This window comes from Halichoerus grypus, chromosome 6, assembly GCF_964656455.1.
Source record: "Halichoerus grypus chromosome 6, mHalGry1.hap1.1, whole genome shotgun sequence".
Lineage (NCBI taxonomy): Eukaryota > Metazoa > Chordata > Mammalia > Carnivora > Phocidae > Halichoerus > Halichoerus grypus.
Window position 1 is genome coordinate 147,852,562 of NC_135717.1, and position 20,029 is coordinate 147,872,590.

The following is a 20,029-nucleotide window of genomic DNA, read 5'->3' on the forward strand; positions in this document are numbered from 1 at the left end:
AGTGGTAATTTCCTGATTTTGATATTTATACCAAAGTTATGTAAGAGTTATATAGGGGCATCATATCTGCAGCTTACTCTTGCACGAATGGTTTAGAAAAAAATCACAATGTGTATATTTAGAGAAAGAAAGAGTGAAAAATCAAATGTGTAAAATACTAACATTTGGGGAAATCTGGTGAAGGCTATTCATGAATTACCTGAAATTATTTAAAAATAAAAGGCTTTTGAAACCATAATATAAAGTGAAAGTACATGTAATTATCTTTCTAATCTACCCTTTTTATATTCATTGCTAACTTGGTTTCTTTTCTCCTTGTCTAGGTAATGCGGGCAATGTGCCCTTCTCTAGATGGGGTGCCCACCTATCAGCTGTCTTGACAATCATTCTAACATCTAATGGTATGTTGCTGCCACCTACCGCCATATGTTTAAATAGTTTGCCCCGTATGTACTTGAACAGCAAGTATTTTACTCTCGATCCTCTACTTTATCCTACCCTCATCTCGATGTTGGGAGATTTTCCCAACTATCATTTTTTATTTTTAGGGAGAGGAAAGGATTCAAATCTTCTACTGCAGCAAAACTTTTCATCTCATCCTAGTGGCAAGACAACTATATAAACTCATGGCATCCATGGATTTTCTCTGAGTTTCTGGTTTTATATCCAGAAAATAATGTTCTTATCTTGCCTTCAAGGGCAAAATATTTACCAACATTAAAATAAGATTCACCAAAACATAAGACTCATGAAAGGCCCAGCCTTGGAATAATCCACCTGCACTGCTTCTGAAATTGCCTGGTACACAAAAGGCACTCATTCAATGAACAAATATATCCTTGTTCTGCCACTCATGTCATTCTGTGATCTCCCTTTTGTCCTTCTAGGGCTAGGTTGTTCTTTCTACTCACAGAGAAAAATATGCACCTATTTCACAGGGAGATTTCTTTGCAAAGAAAAATGAATGGTAAAAGCAAGTTATTTACAGAATTACTGCATCGGGGGAGCAGTGTCGCCAGGCGCTTATGAAGCCTATTCAGTCTGTAGCTCCGCTGGGAAAGCATAATTACATTAATAGCAGCTTTTCATATTAAATATAGGTCATCTGATAAAAGCACTTCCTCCTCACTCTCAATTCTGATGTATTATTTATCATTTAACTCTAGTATAAATCTTACTAAATAATTCACAGCCTATCACATCAAGTATCTCTTATACATCACCTTGAAATGCTGCCTTTTCATTCCTTACCTTCTTGCAATTCACTGCCATTTTCCAAAGGCTTTTCTAACTCTTTGTCTGCTGTAGAGGCTATGCTTTTTGATGATGAAATATCTGGAGGAGTATGAAATCTGTAGTATTCACCTAATCTCCCATTAGAAAAGTAGGGGTTAGTATATTTGTCACATCAAGCATTAGAAAATCCACAGATGTATGATTTCTTACCAGATTTATAACACATCTCCTTTATTGCTCTTTTTTCTTCAATTTCTTCAGGAGTCTTTGTCCATAAACTAGAAGCATCTATAGGATATTTTTTTTTAATTAAATTGTCGGAAGTCAAATAATATGAAAATATATAATAAATCAGAATGAAAAATCCCAGACATTGTTCTCATGGATTTTTTTTTAATTTTTAAAATCAATAATTTGCATAATGATAAATGTCTCGAATTGCTATATTTCACGTGTTAGAAAAATCAGTTTAAGCAACTGTACATATTTAAATGAGATCTATCTCCCAGCCATCATACAACAAAAACCCTCCAATCCAAATGATCATAAGCATGTATAGACATAGAACAAATTAGAACATAATGAATTGAATATATTAATAAAATTCAAGCTATTTTCTTACTGAAATCTGCCTAAACATAACATATTACCTTATAAACCTCTCACAGTTAAAAAATATGTAAAAAAAATGGTACAGTTTTTGAATGTGCATTGTAAATCTGAGAAAAGCCTTACTAACCATTTTGTTCATCTCCTTCCTCCTCTTCTTCCTCAAAGTTAGTTTTTAAAACTAAAGGATGGTGAATGGGTCGTGATATATTCTCCTGAGGTTTCAGGGGTTCCTGACTCTGGGTCAGGGGTGGAATTCCTTCCTGAGTTTCTTTCTGTGGTGTGATATCTACAGAGGAAATGCAAAATTTCAGTCTTTTTAAAATATATATTATGTGCATCTTCAATGATCAACAGTGTCCTCCTAATTTACTGCATATTTTATTAAAAGGTGTCTCATCTTATTTCTGGAAAGTTTATTTAAACTAGTAAAAAATATCAACATTTTGTCTGTAAGGTGCAGAAAATATGCTAATTCATAGATTTTATAGGAATTATGACCATGACTTGGTATATCACAATTTAGGTATAAATGCGAAGTGACCATAGTATTACTGTATTCTTACATTGATTGTATCTGTGGAATAAGAATAACTTAATCAATTTATAATAAATTAACAAAGACAACTTCAAATAAGGCATAGCTTATAATGGCAGAGTATATATGCCAAAAGAGGAAAAAATCCAATGGTTCTAGTTTTCTGTGGCTGCATGATTACTTGGAAGTGAGAAAGAATGATACTTTCAGATTTCTGTTTTGGCTGCACATTGGTCAGACTGTCCAAAGTTCTAGGTCACATTTAAATGTCCTGTAACTTTCAAAACTAGCAAGCAATTAATAGAAAAAGTTAACACATGAATCTTCTATTATGACTAATTCAATCCCCTTTGTTTTCTAAGTGAGTAGTTATCAAATTTGGCTAATTATCAGAATCAACTAAAGAAATTATTCAAAACAGGGGCACCTGGTGGCGTAAGATAAGCATCTGCCTCCGGCTCAGGTCTTGATCCCCAAGTCCTGGGATCGAGCCCTGTGTTGGGCTCCCTGCTGAGGGAGCTTCTCCCTTTCTTCTCTTCTCCCTCTTTCTCTGCCCCTACCCCCCCCCCGCCCCTACCCCCCACCTTGTGCTCTTACTCTTTCTCAAATAAATAAATAAAATCTTAAAAAAAAAAAATTCAAAACATCTTTTGGGTCTCTGATTTCTGAACTTCTGATTTAGCAGATCTAGATTAAACCCTGAAAATCTAATTCCATTTTTTAAAAGTCTCAGGTAATTATGAAATCAGCCCCATTTGGAAACCACTTCCCCAAATGAATTATCATCCAACTAGGGTCCTGGGTTATAGGAAATCTTTAGGTGTGCCATCCCAATAATTTGAAACCAATGAATCCTATTCCAGATCCTCAATTTCCACATTTATTTTTCCCCTAAAATTGGTTAGCCTAAGAACAGGCTTGAGTTCACAATAGTCTTCTCTCCACTTTATAAGATAAAGGCCTACCCTTCACTCATGCCAGAATTTACTATAGCACACTGGCCAAAAGAGAAATCCTCCTTTATTGATTAACCAAACTACCCCAAACCCATAGGGCTTTATCCATTACCTTAATTTATACACATTTCTACCAGGAGAAAATCATGATGTGGTAGGCAGAATAATGGCCTCCTAAGGATGTCCATGTCCTAATCACTGGAACCTAAGTATATATTAGGTTATATGGGAAAGAAGATTTAAGGCTGCAGGTGGAATTAAGACATAATCACCTGACCTTAAAATTGGCAGATTGTTTGTTCTGAATTACCCAGGTGGGCCCAAGGTAATCAAAAAGGTCTTTACAAATGGAAGAGAGATGCAGAGAAAGAGAGCCAGGAAAGAGATGTGACAATGGAAGCTATGTCAAGTGATGCAATGTCAGGAGGACTTGACTTTGATTGCTGATTTTGAAGATGGAGGAAGGAGGATATGAACTATGGAATACAGAAAGCCTCTAGAAACTGGAAAAGGCAAGGGAACAGATTCTCTCCCAGAGTCTTCAGAAGAAATGCTGCCTTGGAGACAACTTAATTTCAATCCAGAGATGTCTGCATGGAATTTCTAAACTACAGAACTACAAGAATGACAAATGAGTTGCTGAAGCCACTTGGTTGCTGGTAATTTGTTACAACAGTAACAGAAAATGAATACACAAGGTATTAGAAAAAGTGCTATTGGGATCCATGTTGGAACATTCTAAATTCAAATGCATAGTAGAGTATGGTAGTAGTTAAGAATTTTTGTTGAAAAATTTTGCTTCTTCCACTTCTGGACTATTGTTAAAGAATATATAACTCTCAAAGGGAAAGTCTCTTGACATCATGGAAGGAGAGCGCTAGTAAAAGCTCTAAAGGAAAAACATGGCTTTATATAAAGCTTTTTAGCTATTCTCAATATATATTCCCAAGACTTGTCATTAGTTGCAAAGAGAAGCTTCACTGAACATTCAAAAGAGTAAATTTTAGAGTCACATTTTTAGAAGTTTCATTGAGATGTAATTCATACACCATACAATTTACCCATATGAATATATAATTCAGTAGTTTTTAGTATTTTCACAGAGTTGTACAACCATTGCCATAATCAATTTTAGGATATTTGATCACTCCAAAGAAGAAACCCATTCCCATTAGCAGTTACTCCTCATGTCTTCCAAACACCCCTAATCCTACACAATCACTAATATTCTTTGTTTCTATGGATTTGCCTATTCTAGATACTTCATATAAGTGGAATCATACAATATGTGTGTGGTCTTTTGTACATGTCATCTTCCACTTACCATAGGGTTTTCAAGGTTTAGCCATGCTGTCACCTGTAACAATTCTGCATTCCTTTTTTATCCAAATAATATTCCACTGTACAGATATACCACAATTTATCCACTCATCAGAGGATGGACACAGGTTTCTACTCTCTATTTCATTAATTTCTGCTTTAATCTTTATTATTTTCTTCCTTCTGTTTGTTTTAGGTTTACTTTGCTCTTTTTCCAGTGTCTTAAAGTATAAAATTAGGTTATTAATTTGAGACCATATTTTTAAATATAGGCATTACAACTATAAGGTTTCTTCTGGGTACTATTTTACTTGCATCCCATGAGTTTTAGTATGCTTTTTCTTCATTTTCATTCATCTCAAAGCATTGGCTAATTTTCCTTGTAATTTCTTGGTTGTTTATAGGTGTGTTATTTAATTTTTACATATTTGTGAATTTCCCATTATTTTTTTCTTATCGATTTCTAATTCCATTATGTTTGGAGAACATACATTGTATGATTTCTATAATTCCAAATTTATTAAAGCTTGTTTTATGGCCTAATATATACTTTATCCTGGAGACTGTTCCATTTGCTCTTGAGAAATAAGTGTATTTTCCTATTGTTGCAAGGAACATTCTATAGATGTCTGTTTGGTCGTGTTGTTTTATAGTTGTTCAAGTCTTCTATTCTTTGTTGTTTATAATTGTTTGCATAGTATATCTTTTTTCATTCTTTTACTTTCAACTTGTTTGTGTATTTAAATCTAAAGTATGTCTCCTATAGATAATATATAGTTGAATCCTTATTTTTAATATGGCAGTGTCTGCCTTTTTATTGTATTTTAATCTAATCATATTCAATGTTATTATTGATATAGTTGGATTTTTATCTGTCATTTTACTTCCTGGTTTTTTGTTGTTGTTGTTCCTCTATTCCTCTACTGCTTTCTTTTGCAGTAAGCAGATATTTTTTAGTATTTTTAAATTATTTTTATGATTTTTCCATATTTTTAAAGGTATCTTCTTGGGAGTTGCTCTAGGGCTTTCCATATAGTTCCTAACTTTTCAAAATATACTTCAGATTTATACTATTTAAGTCCAGCTAGAGATAAAAAGGTTATTCCTATATAGTTCTATTCCTTCTTCCACCCCCTCCCAATTTGTGCTGTTGTTGTTATATCTATATGTGTTACAAACCCAAAAATACATTGTTATATTACTTTGTTTAATTTTGTATTTTTTAAAGGAGCTGAGAGAAGGAAGAGAAAATATGTATCTATAGGGTTTGTTATATTAACCTTCTTATTTATCATTTCTGATTCTTCTATTCATTTATTCCTATGGATTTGAGTCACCACCTGGTATCATTTCCTTACCATAATATAGGTTTGCTCCCACCTGCCTCCTTTATGCTCTTATTGCCAAATATATTACATTTCTAAATGTTATAGGCTCAAAAATACAATTATATACATATGCAAATATATATATATTTTTCTTTCAGTACTTTGAATATGTCCTCCTACTGCCTTCTGGATTACAATGTGTCTGAGAAATCAGCTCTTAATCTTACTGAGGTTCCTTTATATGTGACAAATCATGTTTATCTTGTTATTTCCAAAATTTACTTTTGTTTTTGGCATTTAACCCTTTAACTATGATATGTCTGGATGCAGATATCCTTGGGCTTATTCTACTTAGAATTTGTTGAGTTTCTTGAATATGTAGATTAATATTTCTCATCAAATTTAGGGAGTTTTCAACCATTATTTCTGTTTTCTCTCTTTTTCAGACTGTATAATCTCTACTGATCATCTTTAAGTTTGCTGATTCTTTCTTCTCTCTAATATTTATTCAGTTCAATTCATAGTTTGTATCTATTTGTTGATATTCTCTATTTATTGAGACACTGTCATTATACCTACCTTAATATCTTTAAGCATGGTTTTCTGTAGGTCTTTGAACATATTATTACTGCTTAAATTATGTTTGCTAACTCTAAAATCTGAGCTCTCTCAAGGCATTTTGTTGACTACATTTATTTCTTGTGTATGGGTTACACTTTCTTGCTTCTTTGCGTGTCTCATAAATTCCTACCCAGTCTTTTTTGTTGTTGTTTTGGTTTTGGTTTTGGTTTTACTGGACAGTTTGGACAATGTGTTGTAGCAACTCTGGATCTTGATTTCTTACCCCCAGCCCCAGGATTTGTTGTTTGATTTTTAATGTTTTAATGACTTGGTTGAACTATTTTAACATAATCTATTTTCTCCCACAGTGTACAGCACCTGATGTCACTGCTTGGAGGATGCAGCCTTGATAAACCCAGAGTCATCCATGGATGACAGTGGTTTTATCAGGACTCTCTTTGTCTCTTTCCCTGGTTTCTCTGTTAAGCTCTCTACCTCTGTTGGTTTCACTCCCAGCTGTCAGACTCCATTACTTGCTGGTTGATTGCTCTATTGTTTCCGTCAGTGCACTGGGGCAGTAAACTGCTTCACCGTGCGATTCAATTAAGTTCTGATCCCTTTGCAGAGGTAGTCTCTGAGGCCAATCTTTCAAGTTTCTTCCAATCTTGGGAGAGCTGTTCTTAACTATTCCCCTGGTTGTCTTTGGTCAACTCTTACCTGGTTTACACTTTAGCTTGTTGCTCTCATAGAGCTATCAGTCTCTTCATCATTGCTTACCCCCAAACTCTCCACTGTTTTCCAGAATGCCCTAATAAACTTCCTCAGACTCTGTTCTGTTCCAGATAAATTCCGTTCTCTTTTAGAGAGTTTCAGAATTCTCTGCCGCTAGAGCTTATGTCTCCTGCTTGAGCAAAAACCTCAATGCCACTACTGGGAACAAGGACAGTCACTCACTTCTCTGGAATGACACCCCTGCTTTATAAGCAGGCACTGGGCAGGGGTGTTAGCCTCCGATATTTATGGTTTGCCCTTTCTGGCAATTGGGCAAGTGGGGGCTTGTTATTCTCTGCCTGCTACTTCTGTAGTAGAACTTCTGCCCTATGAGTGGGGCTGGATGGAAGACCCAGACTTCTTCGCCTCTCTTGCCTGAAAAATAGAGCTCTTTCAACATGAAGCTGGAAGTGGGGGAGTATGAGAAATGCTAGCAGCCTGCTTCTCCCAGGAAGATACCATAGTCCTCAGCAGGAAGCTGGAGGTAGAGTGCACCCTGTGTTCTTGGTTGAACCCACATAGAGTAGAACTTCTGCCACACTGAACTGGGGGGTGGGTAGTGACTCAAATACCACAGACTTGCTGTTCTGATATTTAATAGATGTATCTTTCTTTCTTTTCTGTTTTTTTCTTTCTTTCTTTCTTTCTTTCTTTCTTTCTTTCTTCTTTTCTCTTTTTCTTTCTTAGTGTGAGAGAGAGAGAGCGAGCAAGCACATGCACAAGTCCGGGGGAGGGGGGACAGAAGGAGAGAGAGAGAGAAAATCTTAAGTAGGCTCTATGCATAGTGCAGAGCCAGATATGGGGCTTAATTTCATGACCCTGAGATCATGACCTGAATGGAAATCAAGAGTTGGATGCTTAACTGACTGAGCCACCCAGGTGCCCCTAATAGATTTTCTTGAATAAATACTTGCTGTATGCCCTTAGGACAATTTCCAGACACTTTACTTTGTGTTTAATATATAATTTTCATCAACTATTGTTGCTTCACTGAGGAGCAGATCTGTGAAACTCCTTATGATACATTTTTGAAAGTTAACCTACAATCATAATTTTTTAAATTCAAGTGTAATTATTTACTCCGACTACCAAATTACTCATGATATCTTAGATAAAACCTATGGATAAAAAATATTTTGAAATTATTTTCTTCCAATTGAGTGTTATATCCCCGGGTATATAAACCTATTTTATCAAATAATATTGTGAAATGTTCTTATTAAAATTGGGCCTCACTTTATTTCAGCTTATAAAATATTAACTATCTCCTAACTCTCTTAGCAAAATTAGGATAATATGCTAGTTCTGTATATTACTTTTAGTTATATGCCTTTCTATTTCATAAACAGATGAGAATAATTTTGATCATTAGCTCATTAATAGATACTTTTCCAATGAGTCTACTCTTATGTGCAGTAATTATTCATCAGTGTGCAATGTAATTATGTTGTTTTAATAAATTATGTATTAATAATAATTGTAATAATAACAACCCTAAGGAAATGTGTTTTAAAAATGTGTTAATGACTATGAGATTCCATAGTGTGGAGACTTACTGTCATAGAAAATAAAACAAAAATTTAGATTTCAACTTATATACACATTTTTATTATACTTAAATTTGACAGGTGATCAATAAACTCAAGCATAAAAATATTAGTTTAGGTTAAAATGTGAAGGAAGAGGGGTGCCTGGGGGCTCAGTTGGTTAAGCATCAGACTTTGGCTCAGGTCATGATCTCGGGGTCCTAGGATGCAGCCCCACGTCAGGCTCCCCGCTCAGTGGGGAATCTGCTTCTCCTTCTCCCTCTGCCCCTCCCACCACTCATGAACTCATGCTCTCTCTCTCTCTCTCAAATGAATGGATAAAATCTTTAAAAAAATGTGAAGGAAGAAAATGAAAATAGTAGTTTTAGGAAAAGGAAAGATTTATTTTAATTTTTAAAGAAATGTTTAAAGTATTTATTACCTTTTGAAAACTGTCAAATATAACACATATACAGAAGAGTGCACAAATCATCAAATATGCAATGTAATAAACATCACAAAGCTAACACGCAGGTCAAGAGATAACAGCCCCTCTCTGTCTTTTGCACTTTATATCACTTTCCTTCTCCATTACCTACAATAGGTATCTTTATCCTGATTTCTAATAATCACTTTGTGGTTTTTCTTATAGTTTCACTACTAGGTATGCATGTCTAAAAATAAAGCTTAATTTTGCTTATTTTTGAACATTTTATAAATGGAATCAAGAGTATGTGTTCTTTTTTCTGTCTTCCATCACTCAACATTGTAACTGTGAGCTGCATCCTTGCTTGCATATTTCTTTTGTTCATTCATTTTCATTACTGTATAGTACTATCTATTGAATGAATGTGCCACAATTTATTTATATATCACACTATTATTCAACAGTTAGGTTATTTCTAGCTTTTGGACATTACCAAAAAATGCTGCTGTGAACATTCTTTTACATGTATCCAGGTGCACATGGGAATGAATTTTTCTAGGATATATGCTTCAAAAATGGAGTTGCTTGGCCTAAATTATGTGTGACTTTTTCTTGATGAGATCATGCTAGACTGTTTTCCAAAGTGCTCGTTTCAGTTTAACTACAGTGCCCAAGAATTCCCAATGCCCTTTGTCTTACCAACAGTGGGTAGATTTTTAAATTTTTGCCAAAATAATGGGTGTTGCTTGATATCTCAAAGTGATTTCCTTTTGCATTTCCTTGATTACTAATAAATTGATCACATTTTCATTTGTTGGTTGACATTTGGATTTCCTATCTTTCAAAATCTTGTTTATGCTTTCTGCGCATTGTTCTAGCACAGGGGTTCTCAACCAGAGATGATTTTACTCCTTCCCCTAGGGAACATTTGGCAATCGCTGGGCATATTTTTTGTTGACACAATTAGGAAGATGCTATTGGCATCTAAAGGGTAAGAGCCAATTTTTTCTGGCTGCTAAACATCCCATAATGCATAGGATAGTCCCCACCCCCACTCCCACCACCACCTCACCACCATCACAACAAAGAACTATCCAGCCCTGAATGTTGATAATGCCTCTACAGAGAAACCTGTTTCATCAGGTTCTCCAGGTTCTCTGTCTTTTGATTTTTCTTCAAATATTGAGTTCAAGTCTTTTATGGCAGTCATATCATGACATATGCTGCAAATATTTTCTCCCCTTCTATGGCTTATCTTTTCATTCTTCAATGGTGTTTTTGGTGAATACAGATTTTTATTTTAATATATCCAAATTTATTCATCATTTCTTTAATAGTTAATATTTTTTTATGTGCTTATTACCTTCTGAAACCTTTAAAGATTGACCTTTTATATTTTGGTTTATAATTTACCCAGAATTGATTTTTATGTATGGTGTCAAAGGAGTTCACTTTCCCCTCATTAACTGAAAAGATCATCCTTTACCCATTGATCGGCCATGCTACCTGTTACAAATCAAGTGTCCACCTCTGCAGGGATCTCCAGCTTCTCACTCTATTCCATTTGTCAATTTGGTTAGCTTTTAGTGAATATGACACTGTCCTAATCTCTGTCACTCTATAGGCCTTGATATCTGGTTGAATAAGTGCTGTAATTTTCTTGTTCTTCAAGCAGTCTTGACTGTTCTTGGCTCTTTGCAGTTCTACATAAATTTTAGGACCTGTTTGAACTTTCAGATTATTGTTCTTAAATTTTAAAAATATATGATGAGTATCAAATCATATGGCAAATCAAATGTCATCTGATGTTTTAAAAGAGTAATTAAATTTTAATTGTTAAATGTCAGTATTGATAAAATATTGGAACTTTTGCAACTATTTAAATTTATGATGAGTTTAATAAAAAAATGTTTTAAAGACTAATTCATCAAAAATAAAGACCAATGTTCATTATACCTTTCCATTCAGGGTATTAAAATATACATCAGAAGGAGAAAGTTATAGTATAGGAAAAATAGCATATTTAGTGACCGGAAACTCCCCAGTTAAAATATGGAATAAATAATTCAGGTGAATTACTTGGTAATCAAGTGATGCAAAAAAACTTCATTTAGACAGTTAAATCTACCCTCTCTATAATGGTTAAAACAATGGTGTGCTAAGAGTTTTGATACATAAATTATACTTTTGCTGTTTTACTGTAACTTTCCCATGGGACCTGCATTTCAAGGAAGTACTATAATGTGTTTTCTATGAATTTACACAAATAGATCATTTTGGTTGCCTTGATTTTTCTACCCAAAGCATAGTTTCATGCCATTAAGATCAATTTTGGTGTGATCAGATATGTTTCATCTAACTCTTTGGAAAAAGATATATATTTTTTAATATTATGTAATAATATAATAATATATGTTATATATATTATATATAACTATTATAATAATATTATGTTACTACTATTATAATAATAATATTATGTTTGCCCCATAGTCATTTCTTCCCTCATTTTAGGCAAAGAACATTAGTTTTCCTTTGGGAAACTTTTCCACATCTTCAATCCATTTAATTGGAGTGATGATGACATCCTAGACCTAAGGATTAGCTATTCCCTTGGCCTGAACCATTCCTAGGAATGAACATGTTTCCCACATCATTAGATGAGGTTCAGTGTTAAGGCTTTAGCTTGAAAAAGATTTCTTTGGAGGTTAATTGAAAATGATGATGATAATGATGAGCATACTGAGTGCTTACTCTTTGCCAGGTATTCTTCTAAATTATTAGATATTAACTCATTAAATATCCAAAACAACCCCATGGCATAGGTATTATTACTATCTCTATTATATAGTTGAAGAAATTGGGCCACAGAGATATTACGTTCCCCAAGGTTATTGGGAAGTATGTGGCAAACTGAGATTTTAACCCAGTCTGACTCAGTGTTCTCCATCCTTGCTTATTCTGCCTCCAGGATCCAGATATGAGCTTCTGGAGGCAACCACAGTATGTGAATGGCAAGAAGTACAGAGCCAAGGGTTGGTGAAGGAAGCCCTGGATCCAGCGGCATCTGAGGTCAGCTCTGTGCTTAATCTCTTCAGTTACATGAGCCAATAATTTCCAGTTTTCCCTTAAATCCGACTGAGGTAGGATTGTCTTCTTAAAATCAGTGTGTGCTGGAGTGGGCTCAGATCAGCAAATGAGAACCAATTATTATTTTGCAAGCCCACTGATGTTACATTGGTAACTTGAAATCATTCATGGTAGGAGTGTTTGCTCTCTGGAAGTTAACAAATGCTGCTTTTTGTTTTGTTTTTATTTTTGATTTTTGGTGAAGTGGGGACAGGGAGAACGAGTTTCTTAATGGTTAACAGGACATCAGTGCTTTTCAGCCAAGAGAGTCTTGTTTAGTACCATGATAGACTGCCATGTCATGCCCAGACATTTCAAAAATAAACAGCTACTGTCTGTGCTTAATCAATTTTCAAAACAAATTTGATTCTTTTCACGTAGGTGCCATGCATGTCATCACCATAATGCAATACTCCCTGCTATAAATCCCTTCCTAACTAAAACACAAATGCACAGGCAAAACATGAAGGTTATAAGAATCTTTTGCTTGAACAACTCAGTTATTTTTAACCAAATAAGTTGTTTTTATTCATAATCTTTGGGAATCGGGTACTATCCTTCCCTTTGCTTGAAAGAGTAAAAATGGTGATTATTTTTATATAATTCATAGAGCTCTTCACCACTGGCTCTTCACCAATTCTTTTTCTTCACTTTTCACTAATTCTTTGCGAACACCCTCATGCAATAGTTTGATTAGGGCATTAGGAATACCTGTATAGATTTTATAATATATTGTAGTATTCTTGCCAAAAATGTTTAACCTAAATCTGATTAACAGAAAACAAATAAACAAATTCCCATTTAAAGGATATTCTGCAAAGCAACTAGCCTGAACTCTTTAAAATGTCAACAACATGGAAGAAAAAAACAAAGAAATGTAGATATTAAAGAGACATGACAACTAATTACAATAAATGATGCTTAATTGGATGCTGGATTGAAAAAACCAAAACAAACAACTATAAAGCTATGCTATTCATACATAGTTCTGGGAATACATTGTCCTGACAGCTTCTTAGAAAAGCAGAAACTTAAGCCGCAGCCTGGACATACTGAATCAAACTGCAATTTCACTGGATCTCCAAGTAATTTCTGTGAATATTAAATTTTGAGAAGCACTGTTATAATGAACATTATTGGAAAATTACAAACTGTGGATTGAATATCAGACATTAGTATCATATCACTGTTAGATTTCCTCTTATATGTAATAGTTGTATGTAGTGTATTTATGCAGGAGAATGTCCTTAAATTTAGGAGATATATGCTGAAGTATTTAGGGATGAAGTGTCAAATAGTTGCAACTAACACTTGAATGGTTCCAAAAAGGGGGGATAAGTATGTATTGGTACATTATATGCATATATGTAATATAATACTTACATATATGCAACAACAATAGAGGGAAAAGAGAAAGTAATTTGACAGAATGTTTATTTGTGCATCTGGTTAAGAGCACTTGGATGGGTGTTCATTGAACTATTCTTGCAACTTTTCTATTAAAAAAATGTTGCAGTAAAAAAAGGTACACTGAAGGCTGGGCTTAACACTCATCAATTTAGCTTAACATTCATCAGTTTAATTGGTGGTCTGGGTGGTGACTGGGAACTTTTTGGGTTGTTTTATTGTTATTGTTGGTTGATATTGTTGCTTTTTTTAAGCTCCCACAGTAATTCTAATTGGGAGTCAGAGCTGAGGACCTCTGGATAAGGTGAATACCAGATGGGGTACCTCAGCTTCTGGGCTTCAGATGATTAAAGGGAAGAAGTCCCACTGTATGGCCACAAATACATGGAGAAAATAAGAGAAAGAGGAAACCTTATTTAATGGAAATATACATAACTCAGAAATGCTTGAAGTCCACTGTTTAATATAAATCAAAGGGAAAAAAAAGGGAGTTTTCTATTAAATGCAAAGGATCTTAATAGCTTCAAAAAGAAGGCTGCAGGGTAGGGTAATAGAATTAGCCTCTCAAAAGGAAGAAGCCAGATGAGGAGGTCTTATGGGTGAGTCCATTAAAATGGCCAAAAGAACTGATTGATGTATTCTTGAAATGCCATAGAGAGTCTTAGAGTCGGACAGAATTGTGCTTGAATTCAAGTACCCTGCCTCAGATATTTAGCTTCTCTAGGCCTCATTTTGCCAATCTGTAATGGGGATGCTAATAGTATCTATTTGGCAGGTTTTTGTGATGAGGCATGCAAAGTGCCCAATACAGGGCTGCCACAAGAAAATATATAAGAAATTATTTGAAAATACTGAATATGAGATTTTCTTGTTTCTTATAACCCTACTTCATTTTTCTTAAATCATAAAATTTTAGTTTATACAGTCCTAAAGTCTGTGGAGGTCTCAGACCCAAATGTAACTAACAAATGTTAGGCCTAGAAAACTAATATTTCAGTACCTGCCTTTATTTTGTTGTACTTTTAGGAGCACTTTGGACCAAAGGTGAAAACAGACACAGATGAAGAGTTGCCCAATCCCAACAGAAATTGTTCCAGGCATCACCACTGTGTGGGTTATGGCATTTATTCTACCTATCCACCTTTCCCCAAAAGAGGAAAGAATTGAGTTGAACAGGTTTTTCCCCCCTCTTATAACCATTAACAATTGTTCTCCCCCCAAACACAAAAGTAGTCTATTTTACCAGCTCTAATATTCAAGTCAAAGTGTTTATTAAACTATTTAAGAACCATTTATTAAGTAATGGTTTGCCAAGACTTAGAATAAGAAGATTATGTACACATATCCATTCAGGCTAGACCTAAACTGAGCTGATCTAAAGTTCATTTCACTGGCCAGATAGTCAGCTGTCCAAAGCACCTTAAGACACTGACTTAGAAAAAAATAAGAATCAAATTATTGTTAAGTTATTCATTATAGAATAACATGGCAATTAGGCAAGGAGGTGAGAATTTGCTTCAGTGTTTGAGCTACTGTGTTTTGAAATCATCCTTAACAAAACTTAGGAAATTTCTTAGGGGGAACAGTTTGTCTGAATATGCTAACCTCTCAAGTATACCATGGAAGAAAGAATACATACCTACCATGCTTGCAAAGAAAATATGAAATATACTCGGAAATGCCTACCAAATATCAACTGAATTATGTTTTCTTTTTTTTACCCTTTTTTAAAAAAGAAAGATTTTATTTATTTATTTGACAGAGAAAGACACAGCGAGAGAGGGAACACAAGCAGGGGGAGTGGGAGAGGGAGAAGCAGGCTGTCTGCTGAGCAGAGAGCCCGATGCAGGACTCGATCCCAGCAACCTGGGATCACGACCTGAGCCAAAGGCAGATGCTTAATGATTGAGCCACCCAGGTGCCCCTGAATTATGTTTTCTTAGCATTATCTTTTGGTTTAGTAGTTATTTGCTTTTAAACTTGAGAATGGTAACCAGAGGGATTAGGCTTCTTTTTTAAAGGACTGGTTTAGCAATATTTAAATGACGTCTCTTTCAAAAGAGTCCAAAACTTTAATTTGCTAGCAGATTAAAGTTTAAATTACAAAAAGACTAACTGGCAGTTTTATATTCTCAGACAAAAAATGTAGAACTCTTGATAATTGCACTTAGTGCTTAAAAATGACACACAATGGCAAATCAACTATTGAAAAATTGCTTTTGGCAAGCACCTCATTCTGGAAGAGCGTAGCTGGTGACTTAGAGAGCATTGCCATGCCTCCAACTCATGATGGGTCTCAATTCCTTGAGCAGAAACCCTAGAAATTCTTACAGGTTATACATTTAAATATCTAAATTTTATCTTATTTTAACCTAAGGGGCAAAATTATACATAAATTCCACAGTGCTATGTGTGAATTGATACTTATATTTTGCTACCAAAAAATTATTATAATCCCACCTTGAATTTATCAATTCCATGCACTTACTGAAACATAAAAAGGTTGATTTTAATAAAGGTACAACCTTATAATGTAATCTTTGTCTAAGGCGAGAAGATTTATGGGTCCTAGTTTGGGTTAATGTGAATCTTGGTAGATAGGTATTCCTGGAAATATTGTAGGAAAGATCAGGTCTACAAAAGATCAAATTATACTTTCTGAGGTGTTGAGATATTTTCAAAATGAACAGATGATATGGTAGTTCAATACATAAATCAAACAAGCTCGTTAATTCCCTACTGTCTGGAAACTGAATCCTTTTTCCTAGAGCACAGAAATGTGTCTGGACAGAGGGAAAACAGTTACATGCTCAACACAAATCCATACTGCTCAGGACTTCCGAGGGTAGACTTGGCCACTATGTGAAAGGTAATACCATATTCCTATTTTAGGTGCTTGGGATTCATCAGTGAACAAAATAAAGATTGGATGTGAGATATGAGATTACCAAGGGAGTAGGTAGAGAAGAAAACAGAACCAAAGACTAACTCCTAGAATATTCCACATGTAAGAAGCAGAGGAAAAAACAACAAGGGAGAGTGGAAATAGAGCACCAGGTACAAAGGAGTAAAAAAAAAAAAAAAAAAAGTATGGTGTCCTAGAACTTAGATCCAGGGGTTGAGGGATTGTGAAAAGACAGAACAATCAATGAACTAGAGATCCCAGTGGATTTGAAGAATTGTTTACATTCAGGATTCTAGGAGGAGTGAAATAGAAAAACAGGTCATAGGGTGAAATGCATGTAATTGAGAACATGGGGTACGGGTGGTAATTAGCATTTGGATATGAGTAAGAAAGAGTGACAGAGATGGGGAGGATAAGATCAGTGGAAGAATTGAGTTCAAGGAACTGAGAAGCTAGGGTGATGGGCATATCATACATTTATATATTGAAATCACCAAGAATTGACACAGGAGTACTGTTAGAGGGACAATGAGCCTAGAGTTCAGACTTTTGAAAAACCAGGAGGGACCTGGATGGATGTAAACAGAGGGAAGAAAAACAAACAAACAAAAAAAACCCAAAAACCACAGCAACACTGAGGGGTAACAATGATATAATCCATTGGCATTAGATACAAGCTGGATGGTTTTAGGGAGAAGAGAAAGAGAACTTGAAATTGGCAATGAGGACCAAGGGAACCTTCTACCTCGCCTCCAGGTCAAATGCTACTTGAGAACTGGGAGAAAAAACAGCCATTTGGAGAGTGCTGCAGGAGAAGTAGGGTCCATAGAAGGAAATTATGCTTACATTAGCTGTGGAAATGAAGGGAAAGTTCAGAGAGGAAGTTGAGAAAGAACCCTGCTGATATTTGAAGGTTGGGGAAGGGTGGATGAAAGGGATCAAATAAGGATAGGAGTGAGTCACTTGAGAGATGGGGTTTCTGGTATTCACTAATGTGAAATCGTAGAAAATACATATATGGGTCTCTGCCCCCAATTCCTGGCACAGAGCTCCTAAAAGCCTTGTAATTTCCTAAATAACAAGAGTACTAGGAGCACCTTTCATTCTAATATTTGGGTTTTGACCCTAGTTCCTGACCTAGAACTCAAATCTCAGAATTTCCTGGGTGACAGGAGTGTCCTTTGTTCTAATGAGGTGACTCTGGGTGGGCTCCTGATAGCTATAGGAAGGGCGGTGGTCAGCAGAAAGATTAAGCCATGATTAGAAGCTTGGAAATTTCAGCACCTTCTTCCCTATGCTCCAGGAAGGAGAGAGGGGCTGGATATTGAGTTAATAATCAATTATGTCTACATGATGAAGCTTCCATAAAAATTCCAAAAGTATGAGATTAGAAGAGCTTCCAAATTGGTGAACACATCCATATAGTGGAAAGATAGCACACCCAACCCCACAACAGAAGCTCCTGTGCTCTGGATCCTTCCAGACCTTGCTTTATGTACCTCTACATCTGGCTGTTTATCTGTATCCTTTACAATATCTAATATAATAAACTGGTAAATGTAAGTAACTGTTTCCCTGAGTTCAGGGAAATGATAGAATCCGAGGAGGGAGATCATGGGAACCTCCAATTTGTAGCCAAGTTAGACAGAAGTTTGAGTAGCCTGGGGACCTTTGATTGACATCTGATGTAGTGGCAGGGGGAATCTTTTGGAGCCCTTAGTCCATGGGGTCTGTGCTAACTCCTGGTACTGTTAGAACTGAAGTGTAGGACACCCAAGTGGTGTTGTAGAGTGTTGCTTGGAAAAAAATCATTGATGTGGGAAAAAAATGCTCCCATCTGGTGTCTGAACTGTTGTATGGTAGTAGTGTGAGAACCCATGAGAAACACACAGGAGTGTTTTTATCGTTCAAAAACAAACTGAGATACATAGAAATAAAGGGCAGAATGAAATTAGTCCTGGTGAATTCAAATCAGGTAAGTGGACATGATGGGGGGTGTGTGGGAGGGTGGGATGGGTGTATGGGTCTCCCTCTTATGCCCTATAGATGGAGGAAAGGAGATATGAGAAAGCAGGGTATTAGCAGCCTGTGAAACCCACTTATCTCTCTTACAATGGAGGTACAATGCCTAGGGTTTGGTCCCAGTGCTTGGGTCTAGTCTTGACCCTATCGAGAGGAAAGCTTACTCCAAGAGTCAGGCTCAGCCTTGATACCTGTTCAAGAAGTTAAGACTTCCAGAAAAGCCAGAAGTAATCTTTGACCACCAGATTCTATGTCTAAAAATTAGAGTAATAAAATATATCCCTACAGACTTAGCCCAGGGTGGTATAACAATGGGGGGGTCCCAAAAATTGTCAGTTATACAGCCATTCTACCCTTTTTTGGCACAGAGGTGCAGTCTGTTTTCCTCTAGTCCTGAATGAACTAGTTTGAAAGATAATTTTATCACAGACCGTTAAGAAGCAAACTATAAACAAGATATAAGGAATTTAGTACAACGTTCCTGGTAAAATAAAATTACACTCTATGTAAACCAATGAAGCCAAGTTGATCAGTTAGTAGGTGCAATCACTTTCACTACAGTGGGTCCCCAGTAGTTTCAGTGGTCATCTATCCATCCCCCATCCATCTATCCATTCATCCAATCTTACTGAGCATCTATGCTTTAGACACTGCGGAGAGCATTGGTAAGGAAACTAGTTATGAGCTCCATCCTCATGATGTTTAGTCTAGTGAGGAGGAGAATCATTGATTAAGGTATTGTATATATGATGAATGCCATGAAGTCAGAGTTTTCCAGAAGAACCTAACAAGGGGACCTAATTTTTACCATTTGCCAAGGGATTATCTGAAGCCAATTTTTCAGATCCCAAAGGATTGATATCCTGTAAGCTCATTTCTAGAATGAGTCCATTATGAAAAATACGAGGGCCACAGCAGAAAGTGGTAGAGCTACAGCACCAGGGAAACCTGACGGTCCCAACTTCTTAAGCAAGCGTCTCACCACTCACTGATTTAGGGTATGGTGTCCTCTCTATCTTCTTTCCAGAAGCTACACTGAGGTTCACCACAAAGAAGAGTCTCAGTATCATCTAGGAAGACTGAATTGTGCCACAGCTTTTGCAGCAATGGGATTGCATTTTCTCCAAGTTGAAGCTTAGAAAGAACCGCATATATAGCTGCTTTTCTAGAAGCTGAAGTGTGCAGCTCAGAGCATGCCCTTGCTCTCCCTACCTATGACATAGGTTTCTGCACATTCACAGGGAGCAACAGTGAGGCATGACCTCTAAGCTTGGCTCCAGTTGTATGATGCTTT

General features: G+C 35.8%; 1 protein-coding gene across 2 annotated transcripts in view; it reads right to left on the reverse strand.

Annotated features, from left to right (window-relative positions):
- The window catches only part of C6H12orf50 (chromosome 6 C12orf50 homolog), a 33,980-nt gene that overhangs the window by 10,565 nt on the left and 3,386 nt on the right, over positions 1-20,029 (reverse strand). For both annotated transcript variants that reach the window (XM_036087254.2, XM_036087255.1), the window contains 3 exons: positions 1,976-2,134; positions 1,447-1,524; positions 1,252-1,365 (listed from right to left, as the gene is read on the reverse strand). In XM_036087254.2, coding sequence (XP_035943147.2) covers positions 1,252-1,365; positions 1,447-1,524; positions 1,976-2,134 — 351 coding nt within the window. The remainder of the gene's footprint in view (positions 1-1,251; positions 1,366-1,446; positions 1,525-1,975; positions 2,135-20,029) is intronic.